Source organism: Oryctolagus cuniculus, chromosome 3 (assembly GCF_051225735.1).
Source record: "Oryctolagus cuniculus isolate XC-2025 breed Fujian yellow rabbit chromosome 3, ASM5122573v1, whole genome shotgun sequence".
NCBI lineage: Eukaryota > Metazoa > Chordata > Mammalia > Lagomorpha > Leporidae > Oryctolagus > Oryctolagus cuniculus.
This window is the reverse complement of record NC_142869.1, coordinates 6210364-6231657: the sequence shown is the minus strand read 5'-3', so window position 1 is coordinate 6231657 and position 21294 is coordinate 6210364. Positions and strand designations below refer to the sequence as shown.

At 56.3% G+C, this 21294-nt stretch overlaps 1 protein-coding gene across 2 annotated transcripts in view; it reads left to right on the top strand.

Moving 5' to 3' along the window:
* SAG (S-antigen visual arrestin) overlaps positions 1–17489 on the top strand; it is a 31023-nt gene extending 13534 nt beyond the window's left edge. Inside the window, exons 6-15 of one of the 2 annotated variants that reach the window (XM_070070036.2) lie at positions 1189–1265; positions 2129–2264; positions 2996–3080; positions 5472–5544; positions 8181–8318; positions 10441–10518; positions 12300–12323; positions 13867–13922; positions 16927–16936; positions 17257–17489. In XM_070070036.2, coding sequence (XP_069926137.1) covers positions 1189–1265; positions 2129–2264; positions 2996–3080; positions 5472–5544; positions 8181–8318; positions 10441–10518; positions 12300–12323; positions 13867–13922; positions 16927–16936; positions 17257–17362 — 783 coding nt within the window. In that variant the 3' untranslated portion in view covers positions 17363–17489. The remainder of the gene's footprint in view (positions 1–1188; positions 1266–2128; positions 2265–2995; positions 3081–5471; positions 5545–8180; positions 8319–10440; positions 10519–12299; positions 12324–13866; positions 13923–16926; positions 16937–17256) is intronic. The other variant, XM_089328906.1, reaches the window with a different exon arrangement.
* Positions 17490–21294: the final 3805 nt, after the last annotated feature.

Below are 21294 nucleotides of genomic sequence, written 5' to 3'. Positions count from 1 at the left end.
TGATTCCATGGTTATAAAACCAATGCGTCTATGGCTTTCATGTCACCTGTGACACAGCTGGCTCTGTGGCCCTTGCTAACTCCACTTTTCCTCTCTAGGCAGGTGGAGAAGGGCAGTCTCATGTGCACTTCTGGCTCCTTGCACCCTGCATGTGTCTTTTTTTTCCTAAGATTTATTTATTTATTTGGAAGGCAGAGTTACAGAGAGGCAAAGGCAGAAAGAGAGAGATCTTCCATCTGCTGGTTCACTCCCCAAATGGCTGCAACAGCTGGAGCTGGGCCAATCCAAAGCCAGGAGCCAAGAGCTTCTTCCAGGTCTCCCACACGGGGTGTAGGGGCCCAAGGACTTGGGCTATCTTCTACTGCTTTCCCAGGCCATAGCAGAGAGCTGGATCGGAAGTGGAGCAGCCGAGTCTTGAACCTGCGCTCATATCGGGAGCCGTCACTGCAGGCAGCGGCTTTACCAGTGCGGGACCCCCTGCTTGTGTCGTGATGCTCAGGAATGAGTGAGATCATGGAGGCTTAGGCAAGAGTCTAAGAAATTCACACCCTGTGGCTCGAGGGCTTGAGAGCTCAAGTTCACAGGGAGATACATTTGTTCCACCCAAGCAATGCATAAACTCTTTTTTAATTTAGCTAATTTAAAGTTTGAGATATTTCACCCCAGATTCCATTTCCAATTTATTTTTTAAAATCCAAAGAGCTATCAGCACTCACTTCTGCCCAGCCCTGCTTGGCTGTGGTTGGGCAGCAGACGTCCACTGTGGTCAGGATGTCCACCCCTGGGCGGTGCCTCCACAGACCCCCCCGCTGGCCCTGTGAGCTGTCCACCTGCTGGAGGTGGCAGGAAGTTAGTATCACACACGCAGGCCATGACTGAGCAGAACAACTAGTGTGCAGGGCAGGAGGAGGCCAGGAGCAGCCAGGACACGCTGGTGGCAGGCCCCAGCCACCTGAGGGACACACGTGACAGGCCAACTCCTCTTCCTCTGGGGGCTTTGGGCCTGTGGCACACTCCTTGTGCTGTGTCATCCCTTAGTTACTGGAACACGTCTAAACCTAGTCTTAATGGATGTGGCCAAGACGAAAAGTTATGGAGCCGCATTACGTGCCCGTGTGAGGCGTGTCCCCCATCGAGCTCCCAGTAGGGTGGTGCTGACCACTGCTCGTCTGCTCTTGTCCCCAACAGAGCTGTGGAGTCGACTTTGAGGTCAAAGCATTTGCTACCGATGTCACAGACAGTGAAGAGGACAAAATCCCCAAGAAGTAAGTGTGGGGTAGGTGAGGGGCTGGGCTGTGGGGTGCCAGGCTCTCCCTGCAAGGCCAGTGGGGCCAGGAAAATGGTACCCCAAGTCAAGACAGCTAAGGACAGAGCCATGAACCATCTCCACATGGGGCGGGGGCCAGTAGTGGATCATTTAAGGGGAATAAGCAAAGTAACAGAGGAGTTCACAATCTCAAAGGCTCCTCTAAGCCCCTAGAAGCTCCTAGATTCCCTGTTTTCTTCTTTAAAAGAGAAAAATATCTTTCTTGTTATGGTAAAATATAGTACGTGAAGCAAGCACTTGGCCTGATGGTTCAGAGGCCTGTCGGTTACATCAGAGTGCCTGGATTTAACCTGCAGCTTCCCGCTAATGCCCATTTGGAAGGTAGCCAGTGACTGGGTCCCCACCACACACATGGGAGACCTGGATTAAATTCTTGGCTCCTGGCTTAGATCCCCACAGCCATTGTGGGCCATTTGGACAGTGAACCAGTGGATGAGAATTCTCCTTTCCCCTCCCCTCTCCTCCCCTCCCCTCCCCTCCCCTCCTTTCCTCTCCTCTCCTCCCTTCTCCTCTCCTCCCTTCTCCTCTCCTCCCTTCCCCCCTCCCCTCCCCTCCCCTCCCCTCCCCTCCCCTCCCCTCCCCTCCCCTCCCCCAGAGAAGGGCCCAGAATCCAGATCCCTCCTCGCCTTCAGGGCTGCCCCCACACCGTGTCCCGTGCCTCTGCAGGGCTTCCCACCTCCACCAGCAGCACTCCCGAGGGTCTCACCGTGACTGTGGGAAGAGAGCCTCTGGGGAGACAGCCTGGAGGCTGGGCTACAGCCGCGGCTCACTGCAGGCGTTCTCGGCCTTTCTCTGTTCTAGGAGCTCTGTGCGTCTCCTGATCCGCAAGGTGCAGCACGCTCCCCTGGAGATGGGCCCCCAGCCCCGCAACGAGGCGGCCTGGCAGTTCTTCATGTCGGACAAGCCCCTGCACCTCACCGTGTCCCTCAGCAAAGAGGTAGCCCACCTGCTGCCCCCGCAACCCTGCTCTGCCCTGGCCCCGGCCCCACCCCTGACCCCAGCTCTGGCCCCGGCCTCGGCCTCCGTAGTGTGGAGTGTGTCACAAGTCATCTTGTTCATGGGAGAAAGTTCTAGCACTTGCAAGGACCACAGAGTGGGGTCAGCTGGCTGCCACTGCACTCACTATCCATCCTGATAGACCCAGGGTGGGGATGGGAAGAGTACACACACACTCACCCCATCCTTCTTTGCCCTGCAACCCCGTGGACCCCAGTCACTAACATAGCAGCAATACATGTGAGCTACATAGTTTTCTTCCCTGGGAAATTTAAGTCCCCTGTGACGTCTTTGGTCCCCCTGGCCAGTAGCCGTCGGTCAGGCATACATGTCGTCAATAGCCCACACAACTGTGTGTGCACCTGAGTGTGTGCGCGCTTGCCCACAGGGCTCTGCTGGAGGGCGCCAGCACTCAGCATTCCCACAGTTTCCTTTCATCCCACTCCTCCTGTCCTACAACCTCACGGTCTACCCAAGCCTGCTCTCTCCCCGGCTCACACCGACAGGCCCTCAGAACCCCATTCCAGAGCCTTCCTTAGGCAGGAAACCTGTGGCTATCCCTTCGTCTGCCTTCAAAGACAGGGGTGGTGCCCCGCCAGGCCAAAGGGGTGAGTGGTCTGGAAAGCCCGGGCTCCCGCTCTGCTCTGCTGACGGATCCTCTAACCTTTGCAGACTTATTTCCACGGGGAGCCCATCCCTGTGACCGTGACCGTGACCAACCACACGGAGAAGACAGTGAAGAAGATCAAGGTGATAGGTAAGAACTTCTCTCAGAACTAGAGGGCAGAGGACCACAGGATTTCTCAGCCGGGTCCTGCCTCCTGACAATCACTCCTGGTCTGATAAGGCCCATCTGGGTTGAGCTGCCCGTTTGTCTGATGTCATAGCCAACAGGACCCTAGAGGGAGAAAGACCTTAAGTCCTCTCAGTCAACCTCACGATCCCACAGGGCAGCCTTTTGTCTTAGGACAACATCCCTGACCGGTCATCTCTCTGTCTCTCCACGGTGGTGCCTTCCGGAAGGGCCCTGCTGTGCCAGACCCCACGGGAAGCCAGAGCAGGGGTTTCCCTCTCGGCTCAGTGCAGCGGGAGAGGCACAGGACGGAACACACAGCTTCTCTGTGGGCTTGTGCTGTCCGGGCCGCCGGCCTCCCCAGCTGTAGCTTTGTCCCGGGTTTATGAGGCTGCAAGGGGAGGTCCCATGTGAAAGTGCCGCGTCAATGGCCAAGTGCAGCTGTCTTGCCCTGCGGGGCCCACACTCTGTACTGCAGAGGAGGGGCCTCCTGCTGGCTGCAAGGCGTCACAGTGCAGGGATCTCACGTGGGGGCTTGTGTGGGCCACATATAAAGCATGACAGAGTGACCTACGGAGGGAACCAACCCCTGAGCCCAGCGCTTAACGTGACCGTATGATGGCCGAGACAAAGTCGGACTGATGGTGGCTCAGGAAGCCCAGGACTAAGGCTATGGACGGAATGTTCACTGCTGAGAGGGCAGGTCTCGGTCACCCCAGGTGTCCGCTGTGGTCTGAATGTGTTGGAGACTTAACTCTCCAGTTCCTTTGTTAGTGGTATTTGAGGGTATTTAGGATTAGCTGAGATCGCTAGGGGGATGGCATTGGTGGCTCTACAAGAGGGAGGCCCAGCACACCTCCTGTCTCATCAGGTGACATCCCCCACCGGGCCACAGCTCAGTCAGGAGACCCTCACCGGAAGCTGGCGCCCTGCCCTTGTACTTCCCAGCCTTCGGGACCACGAGCCAAACAGACGCCCGCTATTTACAAGGGGCCCGGTCTGGCTAGTCAGCTCTAACCACGGGAAACACACTCAGTGTCTTATGAGGGGTCTCCAAAGTGGTCGCAGAAAATGCATATGCTGAAAACACTATGCTTAGATTTCACAAGTTTTTTTTACACCAAAATACACTTATCTTTTTAAAGTTTTTTTTTTTTTTAAGATTTATTTATTTGAAAGGTAGAGTGATAGGGAGGCAGGGAAGGAAGGAGGAGAGGGCGCGAGCGGGAGGGAGTGCCTCCATCCGCTGGTTTACTGCCCAAACGGCTACAGTGGCTGCAGCTGGTCCAGGCTGAAACCCAAGAGCCCGGAACTACATCCGGGTCTCCACGTGAGCGGCAGGGGCCCAAGCCCTTGAGCCATCTTCCATGGCTTTTCTAGGCACATTATCAGGAAGCCGTATCAGAAGCTGAGCCTCTGGGACTCGAACCAGTGCTCAGATGTGGGATGCGGCATTGCAAGCGGTGTCTGGAGCTGCTGCACCACAGTGCCGGCCCCTGGAGCTTCAGATTTCAACACAGAAATTCCGAGGGGATAGCAGCAGCACTGAGAAAACATCCTCTGAAATTCTGATTTAAAATAATTTCTCAACGTTTTGCAAATGCAAACAACAAAGCCACGAACCTAAAAAAAAAAACCTGTTGAATATTCTGAGACAAAATGCGCTCAGCTTCCTGTAGGCTGGGCTCTGTGCCAGGTACTCCTGACACATTGTTCCTTTTGATCCGCCAACCTGATGGTGAAGGAGATGGGAAGTCCGCCCCCGTGAGTTCACTGCACTCACCCTCACTTTGCCGGTGGGGACACTGAGGCGGGGGGGGGGGGGGTGCCAGATCCCTCACGGCACAGCTGGAGGCAGGGCAGAGATTTGAACCCAGGGAGTCCAGCCCCAGGGCCCGCCTTCCTGCCCGGCACACTGCACCCATGGATCTCTCCTCTGCTGCCTCTGGCTGCTTTCTGCTTGCAGAACCGGAAGGCTCATGCTTGTTACAGAACCCCGGGGGCATTGGCAGGGGCTGGGTTTAGAGAGAGAGAGCCCTGGAGAGTTCTGGGACGCCAGGAGACTGCGTGCACACCCAGGGCTCAGAGGAGAGGCGGGGTCTCCCCCGGGGGCTGCTGTCTTAGAGACTGGGTCATGGGCAGGAGGTGACACAGAACAAGTTGCCAGGGAACAGAAATGGCTCCAGGACGGGAGTTGGAAACCACAGGCTCTAAGCTGAGGGCCGAGAAAGCTGAGCCCAGGAAGCATGGTCCCCAGAGGGAGGCGCCCAGCCGTGTGTCCTGGAAGGCCAGGGCACCAAGCGTGTGCATGGGGGGACCTGGTGCTGACCACCCGACCCTTGTCCTCTTTTGCAGTGGAACAAGTGGCCAACGTGGTCCTGTACTCCAGTGATTATTATGTCAAGCCCGTGGCCATGGAGGAAACACAGTAAGTCGTGGTGGCGTGTCCATTTCCTGAGCAGCCCAGCCTTCCTGGTCAGGTTCCTCTTTTGTTCCTTGCCCAAGAAGGAACTAGAACGCCCAGCGAGCCACTGGCTGTCCACTTCCTTCCCGCCGCTCGCTTCAAGGCCCACAGAGAATTTAGCGTCCCAGCTCCGGATTTGCTGCGTCCCCATGCCGCCCACCTCCTGGGAGTTGTGCGGGAACAGCAGAAAGGAGAGAGACAGATGGAAGTGTCACCGTGGGAACAGCTTGGCCTTTCCACTTGTCCCGGGAACGAGCTGGCAGGAACCCGGCACTGTCTGTGCCCCTGGCAGGGGCTCCCGGGAACTGTCAGCCCCACCCTGATGCTCCCATCTTTTGATCTCCTCAATTCCAGCATCTCCCGGATGAGAAAGATCTATTTTTAGCCCTTGTTGTGAATGACTTATCTCCCTGCATTAGAATCAAAAACAACAAACAGGAATCCTGCAATGGCTCCCACGTGCAGCCGTGAGAAACCTGCCACTTTCCCCATGCTAGGAAGTTGGATTCATCTACTGGCCGGGCTTGGGGGGAGGGCGCCTAGGCCGCAAACCCTGGGGAACTGCTTAGGAAGGTCCTTCCTTTCTGTCTAGAGGGCATGTTCTGAGCAACACCCTGGGTTGGAGGAAGGGTGGGGCAGAGGAGAGACTGCTTGACGGAGATGGTATTATATAACCTTGAGCTGAAATGCAGGTCTACAGCAGAGGGAAGTGGGAACGAGACACAGCTCATTGGCCGCCTCCTAAATGCTGGGCCTGGGGTCTGTATCGCCATTTAGCACATCTTTGCGTGTCCTTGAGCCCAGCGGGTCCTGGCCCTGGCTGCATTTGGAGTATGTCCTCAGTAGAGATGGAGCAAGTGGTCTGGCTGAGTTTCCCCCAACGTGTGCACATGTATATGCCCCCACCCCCGTTTTAAAAAATTTACTTATTTGAAAGGCAGAGCACCAGAGAGAGAGAGAGAAATTTTCCATCTACTGGTTCACTCCTCAGATGGCCACAATAACTAGATCTGAGCCAGGCTGAAGCCAGGAGCCTGGAACTCCATCTGGGTCTCCTTCCATGGGTGACAGGGGCCTAAGCACGTGGACCATTATCTACTGCCTTCCCAGGTGCATGGACAAGGAGCTGGAGCAAAATTGAACAACTGGCACGCCAAGAGGGGATACTGGCATCTCAAGTCGCGGCTTAACCTGCTGTTCCACAATGCTGTCTCCACATGGCCCTCTTTTAAGTTCTTGGGTGTGTTTTGGGCCAAATGATTCCCAGGAAACTGAAAACCATGCTAAGATTCCCCCACCCCGATCCCCGGCCAGACTTGAGGGGTGACTAGAGCTGGGCCAGAGCATGCTAGGGAATGTCAGATTAGAGGTCACTCAGGAGGCTGCAGAGCACAACCTATTGTCCCAGAACCCCACGGTTCCCAAGATGGGCAAGGCCTGCTGCAAACCAGCTGCCACCCAGCACCCAGTCCCAGGGCCGTGGCCCGCTCTTCGGACGAGCTCTGCTGCACGAAAGGCCGGGATCCAGTCCCACCTCCAGGGACCCCTTCCTCCTCCAGTCACCTTTAAACGCAATGTCTGCTTTCGCCAGTGCTTCTGCGCAGTCCAGCTCGTTAAGAACACAGATGGGAGGATGTGGGCTACCTTGGGCTCCAGCAAAGCTCTGTAAAGAGCTTCCTGTACGCACTGGAGGCAGGATAAACCACAGCTGCTTCGGCGCCTGGGGAGGTCCACGAGGGAAGTCCTTCCCCAGGGAGGCAGTACAAGCTTCCCGCTGTCCGGGAACTGGCTCAGGATGCTGCTCCGGCCGTGTGTGCTGGCCCGCCCCACCTTCTGGCCCGGACAGAGGAGGCAGGGTGTGGTGCGCATAGGCTCTGCAGGGAGAGTCCATGCAGCTGTGCGGCCGAGGATGAGCTGCGAGGCTGAGAGGGTGGGCCTGAGCCTGTGGCCTTGACGTGGTGCGTGCATGGATGGGGGGGCCCACTCTCCGTCAGACCTGGCTTCCTGACCCTGGAGATGCTGCCAGACCTGGGGGAGCCCACGCCCATCCCTACCCCCACTAAGGCCCAGGCTCCCTGCCCCCTCTCTCTGTTGTTGGGGAACCCGCAGCCTGCTGAGTGATAGAGGAGATGTGGGGGAGAGTGTGTGCCGCTTTGAGGTGCACACAGGAAGGTATCCGCCTCACCCTCCTGGGGACCACTCTGATCCCCCAAGAGCAACCGTGTTCAGCCCCTGGAGACTCCAGCCTGGGCTTGTTGCTGGCACCCACCAGAAGGCTCTGCAGCCCACTGTGCAGCTCACGACGTCTCAGAGGCTGGCTGTGGCCTCTGGCCTTACGCGATTGGTTTCAGCCACAGAACACTGTAGACATTCAGTAACCCAGAGCAGGCCAAGAGGCCTGAGGACGCTGCTGGCCTGCCCCGAGGACCCTCGGACGCTGTCTGCTCCACTCCAGGTGGTCCCAAGGCCCCTGATTCCTCTCCCCAGGAAGCCGAGAACGGAACTCGGAGCTTGGAAAAAGCCCCACGGCAAACCAAGTCTCAGAGAGTCGCCGGCGGCTTTTGTGGTTATCAGTCTCCTGTCTGTTCTTCTTCCTGCAGAGACAAAATACTGCCAAGCAACGCCCTGACCAAGACGCTGACGCTGGTGCCCTTGCTGGCCAACAACCGAGAGAGAAGGGGCCTGGCCCTGGACGGGAAGATCAAGCACGAGGACACCAACCTCGCCTCCAGCACCATGTGAGTCCTCGGGCCACTGATGGCCGGGGGCCTGCTCCAGCCAGGCTGGCCGGCTCCGCCCCACTCATCTCCTCACCCTGTGGGCTCACAGGCACACCAGCAGGGCCCCACTCCCGCCCCTGGAACGATGAGGTGTCACACCTGTGGGCTCTGGACGCCGCCTTGCCCTGTGCCAATCCCCACTCTGCTGGCTTCCCTCTGGCAGCTCCGGGAAGCTTTGTTCTCCCTTCCACGAAGTGGGGCTGATGGTAGTGCCGATCGCACAGTGTGGTGGAAGGGCCAAGGAGCTGGGCCTGCCACGCATGCGTGCTCCCCAGGCGCTGGCCGCGGCTTTTCTACCACATCGACAGCTGGCATGGTGCCCTGCGTACACAAACTGGGTCATGCAGTTGGCTTCATTCATTCGTTTCCATCAGGAAGGGGAAGGGGGGCAGAGATTAGTCCAGGGAAGATAAACACGGACCTGCGGCTGGGTTCCGGTAGCAGAGCTGGCAAAGGCCGTGCCATGGAGCTCTGAAGTGGGCATCCATGGCTGCTGTTCCCCGCCACCCTGTCAGGCTCCCGTTCACGTGGGAGAGTTGGGGACCCTGAGGGTTCAGGGAAGGAGCCGAGACCCGGGCTCAAAGCCTGCTTGTCCCCCTCTCCCTGGTGACGAGCTGAGGGCTCCCTCCATGGACCCAGATGACCACCTCTGAGTCTGGTGTGTTTGACTCTGATGACCCCTAGCTCAGTAGCTCACATTCTGCGAGACCAAGGGTGGGGGACGGAAAGCAGGTGAGAGCCAGAGGACTTTCTGGGGACAATCTGCAGGCCATCGTGGTGGGTTCTTGAGCAACATTTGAGAAGCCGAGAAGAGCGAATGTCAGGGACGCTGACCCCGGGATAAGCTTGTTCAGGGCGGAACCATCCCAACGCGGCGCTGCAGAAGTGCTGCCTGGCTTATGCCCCCGGCTACAGGCCTGTGTGCGCCTCCACACCTTGTGAGAGAGGGGTGTTTATGCTCACTTATGGATCCGGAAGTTGAGGTTGAGCCAGAGTGAGGGGCTTACCCAAAGTCACCGGGTCAGTTAGTGGTGGAGAAAAGGTGGCCCCTCCCCAAGTTTCCCACTCTAGGAGGGTGGGGGGCAAGCTCCCTCGGCATCTCAGGCTCATGACAAAGCAGGTCCTGTCCCCAGCCGTTAGGCCCCATTCAGCACAGGTAGCTTCAGCCCCAGGAGAGGGTGGGCTCTCACACCTGCTCCCCTACTTCTGCCTTTGCTGACAACCTCTGTCTACCAAGCACTTGGCCACCGCCCACAATTCCACATGAAGCAATTTCACCCTCTGATAGGGCTCTCCAGGGTTCTGTGAGCTGCTGGTGGTTCACTGTGCTCTCACTTGGCACGGGCGTGGTGCTGGGTGGTGGGCACATGGAGCTGTCGGGGACAGTCAAGGTCCATCATGATCCCCTTTAACCAGGGCTCTGTGTACCGTGTCTGTGAACAGAGTCCAGGGAAGCGAGGCCCAGTGCTACCTGGCAGGTGTCCGGGAAGGCATCACAAGGCAGAGGTGGGGAGGGGGCTTCCACTTGAGGCCTTAGGGGCAAGAGACAAAGAGGAGAACATTGTGGAGCAGGTGAGTGTTTGGCAAGGTTGGCACATGGGGTTCCTGGGGCAGAATCAGTATGAGATAGCAAAGGCAGGCCAAGGCCAGCTCACAGGTTATCTGCCAAAGCGTGGCTCTGGGACAGCTTTAGGTGGCAGAGCAGCGGGAGAGTTCAGAGAAGGGGCTGGCACATGGGGGATAAGTCACCGAGATGCTCCCGTGGCTGCCGGCGATGGCGGATGTGGCAGGCAGGCCACAGGGAGGAGCCGAGGAGGATGAGGTTTGAGCTCAGACGGCCAGGTGTGCGGGCATCAGTGGAGGTGGGACATGGAGCAGGAGGGGGTAGAGATACAAGGGTTCCTCCCATCTGGCAGCAGCCTCCCAGCCCGCGCTGAGCGCGTGAAGCTCCAGAGCTCGGCAGCGTGGCTGAGCTCACCAGTTCTGGAGGAGATGCCTCCGTGACAGTGCTGGAGGGAGCTGAGAGTGTTCCTCTGTCTGTGTCCCCCTGCATTCTCCTCCTCCCTTTCTGTCTGGACAGCATTAAGGAGGGCATAGACCGGACCGTCCTGGGGATCCTGGTGTCCTACCACGTCAAGGTGAAGCTCACGGTGTCAGGGTGAGTGTTCCAGTGCCACGGCTTGGTCTGCTCCGTGCTTTTTTTTTTTTTTTTAAAGATTTATTTATTTGAAAGGCAAAGTTAGAATCTTCCATCCACCTGTTCACTCCCCAGGTGGCCACAACCACTAGGGCTGGATCAGGCCAAAGCCAGGAGCAAGGAACTCCATCCAGGTCTCCCATATGGATGGTAGGGGCCCAAGTACTTGGGCTACCTTCCACTGCTTTTCCTGGCACGTTAGCAGGGAGCTGGATCAGAAACAGAGCAGCAAGGACTTGCCCAGCATTCCCGTATCGGATGCCAGCATCGCAAGTGGCAGTTAACCCGCTGCACCACAATGCCAGTCCATCCTCCTCCCCCATTTTAGTTTCTATTTATATGGAGGCAGAGAGATAAAGAGGGAGACAGAGACAGACATAGAGATATCTCCCATCTGTTGGCTAACTCCCAAAACGCCCACAGCAGCCAGGGCTGAGACAGAACAAAGCCAGGAGCTAGGAGCTCAACCCAGCTCTCCCATGTGGGTGGCAGAGACAAACCCCCGGCATCATCACGTGCTGCCTCCCAGGGCGCACGTTAGCAAGAAGCTGGAATGGAAGCGGAGCTGGAACTCCACCCCAGGCACCGTGACGTGGGATGCAGGCGTCTCAAGTGAGATCTCTAACTGCTGCGCCAGACATCAGCTCCAGAGATCCCGTGCATCCGGCTCCGTGATTCTGTTTGTGAGACTGATGTGATCACATCACTCGGCAATCTCTTCTTCATACAAGAACGCTCATACTGAAGTGCCTAGTTCTAAGGAAATAGTTTGCCCTTTTTTTTATGTAATCAATTCCTTCTATTGCTTTAGTCTCCGTTGCCATGGACTCTGGCCTTTTACCTTGATGAATCTTGGATAGTTGAGCCGTCCAAGGCAAGCCATGCATGTATGCCTTCCACGTTTTAAGTAGGGAAAGAGTTCTCCAAATTTTGGCCAGGGAAAGAAAATTGAGCATTGGTCCATTTTGCCTGTGGAGGTTTGTGTTTGTTGTGTTAATCAAAGTGGATGGCGCTTTCTTACCTTTTCCCCGAGAGGATGGAGTTCCTTTTAGCAGTGAGAAAAGTGAGGAGGGCACGGTCGGCCCTCCATTTCTGCAGCTTCCACCCCCACAGATTCAACCAGCCAGGGATCAAAAATATTTGGAAACAGAAATGGCATCAGTACTGAGCACATACTGACTTTTTCCCTAAGCAGTGTAACAACTACTTACATAGAATTTACATTTTAGTAGCTATTAGAAGTGATCCCTCTTATTGTAAGAGGGCCTGCATTGTGGGGCCACGAGTTAAGCCATGCATGGCGCCAGCATCCCATATCAGAGTGCCGGCTGGAGTCCCAGCTGCTCCTCTTCCAATCCAGCTCCCTGCTCAGGCACCTGGGAGGCAGCGGGTGATGGCCCTTGTACAGGGAGGATTGTGTAGGTTTTACACAGGTGCTACAGTATTTTATGGAAGGGATTCAAGCCTCCCCTGATGGTGGTGTTCCTGGTGTGGGGGTTTCCTGGAAGCCAGGCCCTGTGGATACCGACTGTGGCCAAGAAGCTCTGTTCTGTGGCTTAACCTTGAACGTGAGGGCTGGACCTGAGTGCTTCCTCTCGAGGAGGAGATGAAGCCACAAGCAGAGGGCAGAACTGAAGCCGAACGTTGAGGGAAGTTGTGCGTTAGAGAACGCGGCACGTCCCGCTCTGAATGCTGGGAAATGAAGCCGTGGAGTCACCACAGACATTGCTTTTCTTTCCTAGGCTGCTGGGAGACCTCACCTCCAGGTAAGCCTCTTCTCCTTCCTTCCTCCGCCCGATTCCAGGATATGGAAGACAGTGAAGCCGGGCTTCCCAAGCAGTCCCTGAGAAAGCTGCTTTCTGAGCAGCCCGGCTTGGAGGCCGCGTGCTCAACCAGGCCTCTGCCTCCCGGCGCGCCCTGAAGCCTCGGCTGGCTGGCCTGAGCCTGGGCTGTTTCTTTGACACCAATGCTAGGCCTGCACTGGGCAGGGACACACACGCACATACACACGCAAAGCCAGAATCCTGGTACGCTCCACGCAGCTCTTGCATGTGTATGTTAAAATACACATGATGTAATATTTTACCGTTTGATTTATTTTAGAGTGCACTGTTCAGTGGCATTGAGCATGTCTATAATGTCACAGCCAGCGCCCCTCTCTAGTTCCAACCTCACACCCCTTAGATCGTCACTGTCATTCTCCCTTCCTGTAGCCCCTGGCGGCCCCTTGTCCTCTGTGCGTCTCTATGGATCTGCACGCATAGATGGAGTCAAACAGTGACAGTGGCTCTCGTGGTCGGTCGCCCTCCTCAGCACAATGTCCGTGGCTCATCTGTGTCAGTGCCTCAGGCCTTCTCATGGCAGAGGACTGCTCCCTTGCCCACTCACCTGCTGACGGATGTCTGGGTTGCTTCTAGCTCTTGGCAATGGTGAATAGTGGTGGCTGCCTTTTAATCACACACGAAAGCAGCAAGTTAAGAAATGTTGAACTTGACCTGACGTACTTCTGCACCCCAGCTCTTACCATCCCCTTCCTCTCTTGGAACCCAGGGCACACCTTTTCTCCTAGAGCCCGTGTGCACTGGGTGGTGGTAAGCAGAGTGCACTGGCCGCGGTCAGCCCTGGGGAGGAGGCAGGACATCCTGGGGAGCAAGGAGCAGCCCTGGCTCTTCTCACCCTCGCCCCACCTTCCCGTTCTGCCTGTCTCTGACTTTCCCTTCTGCTCGCCTACCTGAATTCCCTCCCCCCCACCTCCCAGCCCTTTCTGCGTTGTCCCAGAAACCAGTTTGGAAGTCAGTGGACTCTGCACCTCTGTGTTCTGCTAGTTGGCAAGACACTGCCCCGGGCACAGCCCACCGGCCTCATGTAGATTCCAAATGGCGCACGCCGGTGCACAGAATACCCTTGAAAGCTGCCCTGGCTCCAGGACCTCGCCTCCGCTCACCCACAAAGCCCTGTCGGCACAGTAATACACGAGAGCCTGGGAGCCTGAAAGCACCGGCGGCCTCAGCCGTGCCCCAGTGGCGTTTCTGGACCACGTTCCAGGGAATACGTTTAACATTCCTACTGTACCACTTCCTGATTTCGGTTCTGTTTTGTTTTTAATTCCAGTGAATTGTCTTTTAGTTTGGAGCCGAATCTCTGCAGCCACAGTGCTTTGCTGTGGGATTCACAGTTGTGTGTGTGTGTACACGTGTGCGTGCGTGCGCACATGTGTGCTTGTGTGTATTGTGTGAGTGCGTGCACACATGTGTGCTTGTGTGTGCACGCGTGTGTGTTCTCACTCACTTGCATTTCTCTTTTCTCCAGTGAAGTGGCCACAGAGGTGCCGTTCCGCCTCATGCACCCCCAGCCTGAGGACCCAGGTCAGTCATTCCACCCGGGATTCATTACTTCTTCCTTCCTAGTCTTTCCTGACCACGCCCCTGAGCGTGCGCGTGGCCAGGTGTCACCTGCAGGGTGACGGCCAGCCTGGACGGGATGGCTGCCCTGTTCTGCACCAGGTGGCTTGCCCACTGGCAGTGTGTGTGTGCAGGGCCAGGCAGCCTGGCTCTGGGAGGGGCCGATCGCATGAGGTTTTATTAGGAGTGATGGGAAGGCAGTTGCTCTGTTAGTCAAGAGTCTTGCTTTTAGGTTGGGAGATGTGGAAGATGATTTAGGTGACAAATCACTCTGGGTGCCCAAGGCTTTTGCATTTCATTTGGAAACAAAAGGCCTCATGCTTCATTTGCTAGCATCAACAGTTAGAAGATGAGAAGTGTTTTTGACAGCAGTGGTTGTGATGAGAACACAGAGCATACTAGGAGAGAGGGCCAAAGCACCAAGTTCATTTGGATTGAAAATTCATGGCTCCTGTGTGTCCGTGAAGTGAAGCAAAGGTTGTGCAACTCGGTGAACACAGCAAAATCTACCGCACCGTGTGCAACAGTGGGGGCACATTACGGTATGCGAATTAGAACTCAACAGAACTCTGGAGAAATGTAGACAAGGCAGTGGAAGCAGCATAGCTACTGGAGGTAGGAATCTCAAAATTCTGAGAAAAAGTCTCCGCCAGGTGTTCAGGCACCTTAGTGGCAGGAAGGAAAAGCAGCCTGCCAGAATCAGAACTCAGCTGGGTGAGGGCGGTGGTGCCGCCGGTTAAGCTGCACATCCCACACGGGAGTGTCTGGTCCCCATCCCAGCTCCTCTGCTTCCAAGCCAGCTTCCTGCTAATACGGACCCGGGAGGTGGCAGGACTTGGACCTCTGCCACCCACATGGGTGATCCAGGTGGACTTCTGGCTCCTGGCTTTGGCCTGGTGCAGCCCCGGCTGTGATGGATATTCGAGGAGTGAGCTGGTGGACGGGAGATACCTCTCTTTGCCTCTGCCTTTCAAATAAAAACTTTAAATTTAAAAAAAGAACTCTAAATAGCTAAATTTTTAAAAAGATTGATTTATTTATTTGAAAGAGTTACAGAGGAGAGGCAGAGAGAGAGAGAGAGAGAGAGAGAGAGAGAAGGAAAGGAAGAGAGAGAGAAGAAGAAGAAAAGAAAAGAAAAGAAAAGAAAAGAAAAGAAAAGAAAAGAAAAGAAAAGAAAAGAAAAGAAAAGAAAAGAAAGGAAAGGAAAAGGAAAAAGCTAGCTAGCTTCCATTCGCTGTCTCACTTCTCAAATGGCTGCAATGGCTGGAGCTGGGCCAATCCGAAGCCAGGAGCCAGGAGCTTCTTCTGGGTCTCTCACATGGGTGCAGGGAGCCAAGCACTTGGGCATCTTCCACTGCTTTCCTAAGAGCATTAGCAGGGAGCTGGATCGGAAGTGGGGCAGCTGGGTCCCATGTAGGATGCCGGCACCACAGGCTGTGGCTTTACCCGGTACACCACAGCGCTGGCCCCAATAACTAAATATTTTTAAATAGAGACTATTTTAAGCACCAGTGATATAAGTAAGTAGGGTCTGTTTTTCTTGTATTTTATAAAAGCCTTTTCTAATGAAATGACATTTAAATATGAGAATGAACGCCTCTTTTTATTTTAGTTTTTGTCTCAAAATATTTTGTGTTAAAGCATCTTTTCCAAATAATTTAGATTCAAACCCTCAGAACACTTTGCCAAAACCTCCCCTTGGGGAAAAAATACAGTCCAGCCATACGTTCTTAATTCAGTAAAGTACCCTTTTTTTAAACTGTGAGCTGAGGGTGCTTTCTGGTTCTTCTCAAGGACATTAGAAAGGCAGTCACCGGGGCAGGTGTCATAGCTGGTGTTGGGTTGTTTCCGGGAAGTTTGAGCAGACTTCACAGCCTCGTTTGGGAGTAGTGGAGTTATTCTTCTTCCCCATACGTTTTCATGTTCCAGTCATTACGTCCCTTATGGCGAGCGTCTCACCATGCTGAGGGGAAACAGTGTGAAATTTCAGGCAGCACGAATTAGGACAAATCGCCCGATGGTCGCGACGTGCTGGTTTCCAGAGATTTCTGAGCCACCCAGTCTCAGAGCTCCTCTCTTCCCTGCCTGGCTCCTGGCGCTCGACAGTGTGGGCAGGAGAAAGCCTGAGCTGGAGTGAAGGCCCAGGGCCCAGGCGCTGGGCGGCTGATGAACGCTGTGGATGCGCTGCCCGGTCTGCATGGCCCCATCGAGAGCACCTCTGTGGGGCCCAGGGGGCCCTATGGTCCCTCCCCGTGTCTGCCTCTTCAAGGCCGAGGGTGCACTTGCCCTGCTAAGCACACCAGCATTCCTTGCCAGGGGACGTGTGGTCGAATCATCCTCTCTAGAGCCTGGTGGCCCTCCCAGACGCTCGCTGTCCGCTGCTGGCTTCTGGGTGGACCTGAGACACAAGAGCTGCGGCTCACCATCCCACCCCTGCTGCGCTCCCCCCAAACCTCGGTAGTCCTTTAACCACACCAGTACTTTATCAGCTGGGCCGAACACTCGAAGTGCTCGAACTGCTCCACGTGATGTATGGGCAGGAAACGTAAGCCAACCCCAAAAGATCAATGCACGTACAGCAACTAAAACCCGAGGGGCTGTGGTGGTCCCCAGGCTTCAGGGCACACGGCGCCCCTGGGGGCACTGGTACACGTCCAGTGCTAGACCTGACGGGGGTATGCGGTGACCTGATGGGGTCCTGAGGACCCCTGGGCACAAGTCCTTTGACGACAGGCGCGTCCCCCTTGGGGGTGAGTTTCTAGAGGTGAGATGGTCTGGGCTGGGGCATCTGGTACAGGGTGTGGTGCAGGGAGAAAGTGCTCTGGGTGGGAAAGACAAGTGCAGTGATGGTGAACTCCAGGCCTCACACCTCAGCTACCTAAAGATGGCAACGCCGTGCTGCAGCATTGACGCTAACCGCTCGCTCGCTCTCTCTTTCTCTCTCTGCCTCCCGGCCCCGGGCCTACAGCCAAGGAAAGGTAAGCCACTGCAGTGCCGCCCTGAGATCCATGTCTGACCTTTCCCTCCCGTGCAAGCCCCTCTGAGTCCCTCTGGCCCCGGGCACGTCCCGAGGGCACGCATAGTCGCCCTGGGTGTGTCTGCTCACCCTGTGGGTGCTCGGGTTTACTCTCGTTTCTGTCTGATGAGGAAAGCCGTGTGGCTCCCTGTTCCACCTCGAGGAAAGCCTTGACTGGTGCAAAAGCAAACAAGAAAAGATCAAAGATCTCTTCTTGCTCCAGATTTCGCCTTCAGCATCAAAGAGCGAGCCGTGATCAAAATGCTGTCCCCCTTCTCTTAGTTTTCAGGATGAAAACCTGGTTTTCGAGGAGTTTGCTCGCCAAAATCTGAAAGACACAGGAGAAACCGAGGAAGGAAAGAAGCAAGAGGCCGTCAACGATGACTGACCGCGCCGGCTCCGGACGTCCCGGACGCCTGTCGTCCCGGTGCCGGTGCCGGGAGCCCTGTAGAGTTCCTCCTCCTGAATGCCAGGCAGGAGCCGTCCTCCCAGAAATAAAGTGTGTCTGTCCTCCCCTGCTGTGCGGCGGGCTGGCTGGCTTGCTGGGGACACAGAGCTGGTGCCGTATAGGGGCTGCCTTTAGGGTCCCTGGAGTGTGTGTGTGGGGAGGCAAGGGGCAGCATCTAGAAGGGAGGCCAGCCCCCCACCCAGATGGCCAGCGCTGGCCCCTCAAGGCCAGAAGGTACCGCGTGTCCACCTGGTGTGGCCTTGGTGTGGCTGCGGCTTCCCTGGGGGTCCTGGTCTAAGCTGTCTCTCTGGAAAGGCATAGTAGGGGAGGCAGTTTTCTAATTCCCTGAGCAGACCAAGGTGCAGGGCTCTAAGAAGACCCCCGGAGGGGAAGGGGCCCAGAATAGGCGTGGGCAGAAATGCTCTGTTGTTCTCCTTTGGGGCCCACGTCCTTGTTTTAGTTCTGTGTCCTCACCGGAGTTTCCGTTGGATTTGGGCGACAAGATTGGCCTTGGTGACCTCCCTGTGGGGAGAAGGGTGAGAGGCCCTGGGGCAGTCCGACAGCCGAGCTGAAGGAGGAACAGACCTGCTGGGCCAGGGCTGGGCAGAGACCAAAGAAGCCGCAGGGCCGCAGCCGGGTGCGCAGGGGCTGGCTCTCTGGAGGGCGTTCCTGGGACTCCGCAGCAAACGCCGCAGTCATGGTTCCCGGAAGGAGAATTCCACGGCTTAGCTCGGCCTGGTGGCTCAACACCCTGTGGGCGAGCCCAGCCTGGGCATGTGTTGTCCCAAAGGGGTTCATTCTTTGGGCTTCCTGGTTAGGGTGCTTCCCTGAAACTCGTAGGGAAGGGAGAAGGGTGGAGCTGACATGGGCTGGTGGGGGGAGGGGATAATGGAGGTGGGCTCCTTCCTGGTTGGTGTCCCTACTCTGATGGCAGAGATGGCCTGGGGGACGTGCAGGCTCTGGCCCTTGCTTTAGGGGAGTGGGGTAAAAGCAGGTTGGCGATTTTGCCATGGTTCAGCCCTTTCACAGGAGGTATGGGGGTCACGGGTCAGGGGTCCCCTTGGGATCAGCCTTCTGGGTCCAAGAGCAGGCTCAGCAGAGGGCTGGATGGGTGTGGGCTCCACACATGCCAAGGCTTCTACACTGGGGGTGCCTGCCAGGATCCCAGGCTGGTTCGCGTCCTCGGATGTAGACAAGAGGTTCACCTGGGACCATGGATGGGCCCCGCTGTGGAGAAACAGGATGTGGGCCTGGTCTTAGCAGGGCTGGAACGTGGATGGTAAAGGGCTGGACACGGTCTCATTCTTCTCTCTCCTGCTCAGGGGACAGCATGTTGCCACTGCAGCCCGTGTCCAGCTCTCAGGACACCCAGAGGGACGATCAGGGTGGCACGGTCCTCAGGGGACTCCCAAGTCTGTCCCCTGCATGCCGAGCCTTCCCCCTGCCCCTGGCCACAGGCACACACAGGCCTGATGTGTTCAGCTCCTGCTGGAGCTCGGGGTCCTGCCCTGCAGTGCCTGGTGAGAGGACCAGCCCACTGGTTTCTGCATTGCTTGACCCCAGGACATCCTAAGTCAGGGTGGACGTTAATAGACCCGACCTTTGCAACTCTGTGGGTGGGACAGCCGGAGGGGCGGGCTGGAAGGCCAATCCCTGGAGACCAGAGATCAGACCAACCCTTGCCCTGCAAGTTATTTTGGTGACCAAGCGTCCTGAAACAGACCCGCAGGTGCCGGCTTGTTTATGGCCTGCAGCTGGCCACCCTGGGGAGGGGGTGGGGGCAGGAAGTGAGCAGCCAGCTGCCCCGGGCGGGGTGGGGAAGCTTGGCTTGGCTCAGCTCAGCTCGGCCTGCACGTTTGCCCGTGGCTTCTGCCGGTGCACGGCAGATAGGAAATCTGAGTGCACGCTGCACAGGAAGTTGGGGGGGGGTTCAGAGCAGGTGCAGGGCCAAAAATGGGGTACAAAGGAGCTGAAGGTGCTACATGGAGAAAATGGGGCCCTAGAACTTCAGACAAAGTTTGTCAACCAAAGGGTGGGAGAAGCAGGAATTCTGGCCTTGTTAGGTTGGTACTGTCATCCCCATGTGTCAGTTGTAGATCACAGGGGTTAGGTCCCTGATGCAAGGTCACACGGCCAGTGAGAACAGAGACTTGATCTCTGGTTTCCCCAGGTCTAGAAGCAGACCTTTGTTCAGTGCATGGTGTGGGATGGCGGCAGGAAGGTTTGAGGCTCACAGCGGGGAGATGAGCGTTAGTGATCAGGGATGGTGCAGCAGGTGACGCCGGCATCCCACATGGGCACCTGTTTGTGTCCTGGCTGCTCCACTTCTGATCCAGCTCCCTCTAATGTGCCGGGGAAAGCAGGGGAGATGACCCAAGACCTTGAGCTGCTGCACACACACAAGAGACCCCGAAGAAGCTCCTGGTTCCCGTCTTCAGCTTGGCTCAGCCGTGGCCGTTGCGGCCATTTGGGAAGTGAACCAGAAGATGGAAGGTGTCTCTCTCTCTCTCTCTCTCTCTCTCTCTTTATTTATTTATTGACAGGCAGAGTGGATAGTGAGAGAGAGAGACAGAGAGAAAGGTCTTCCTTTTGCCGTTGGTTCACCCTCCAATGGCCGCCGTGGCTGGCGCGCTGCGGCCGGTGCATGGCGCTGATCTGAAGCCAGGAGCCAAGGGCTTATCCTGGTCTCCCATGGGGTGCAGGGCCCAAGCACTTGGGCCATCCTCCACTGCACTCCCGGGCCACAGCAGAGAGCTGGCCTGGAAGAGGGGCAACCGGGACAGAATCCGGCCCCCCGACTGGGACTAGAACCTGGGGTGCCGGCATCGCAGGCGGAGGATTATCCTAGTGAGCCATGGCACCGGCCTTCTCTCTCTCTTACTCCACCTTTCAAATAATAGTAACAAAAAAGGGCTGCCCATAAGTTTCTTTCTCAGTTGAAAATTTTATTGTGATAATCGCACATTCATAGGCAGGTGTTGAGAAATAAGACAGGAAGATCCCAGGTACCCTTCCCCCACTGGTAACAGCTGGCAAATGGAGCCCAGCACAGACCCTCTACCGGGAACTGCCAGTGCTGCACGCCCCCTCCCCCCGCTGATTTAGATCCCTCCAGCTTCACTGATACCCGCGTGTGTATTTAGTTCTTTACAGTTTCATCCTGTGTGGCGTTAACGTCTTTCCGGAGTGTCTGTTTTCCTACTTTTCAGCGCGTCTCATTGTTTCCCCTCCCAGTTTAATTTCCAGACCCCAGCAATTTTCTGCAGGGGTCCCTGGGGGTGGTCTAGGCGGGGCTGGGAGTTGGGCATGAAGGGAAATGTGTGGCGTGTTTTTTGGTTGTCACAGCGCCCAGGGAAGCTATGTCACACGCAGTGCCGAAATGTCTCGCTCTAAACGTCAATCACAGCCCTAGTTCAGGGCAACATCGGCTTATTCCACGTTTGCAAGTGTGCGGTTGCTACAGTCTAGCGCGAGGTGCTCTGTCGCTGGCGTGTCGGAGAAGGATTAGGGTAGACTTGAAGGGTGTCAGTGCTGCTACCTTGACGTGCCCTCGAGGCGGGCCAGGCTCAGGGAGCAGCTCGTCCTGACCGATGATTCACTGCATTCACTGCGTGAGTCACTCCGCAGAGAGGCGCCCGGGGGGATGTGCTCTTCCCGGGGAGCGCTCTGGGGGAGTCGGGGCTCAGCCCGGCTGAGATCTCCAAGGGAACAGAGCTGTGGTTCACCGGGCAACGAAAAGGCTTCTTCACGCGTCAGAGAGAATTTATGCGAGTTATCTTTCCCTGCCTTAAGAACATGGTATAATTCTTACCAAGCCGGATGCTCTCCTTTTAAACGCATCTCTTATTTGGAATGGCTTTAGTACAGAAAAC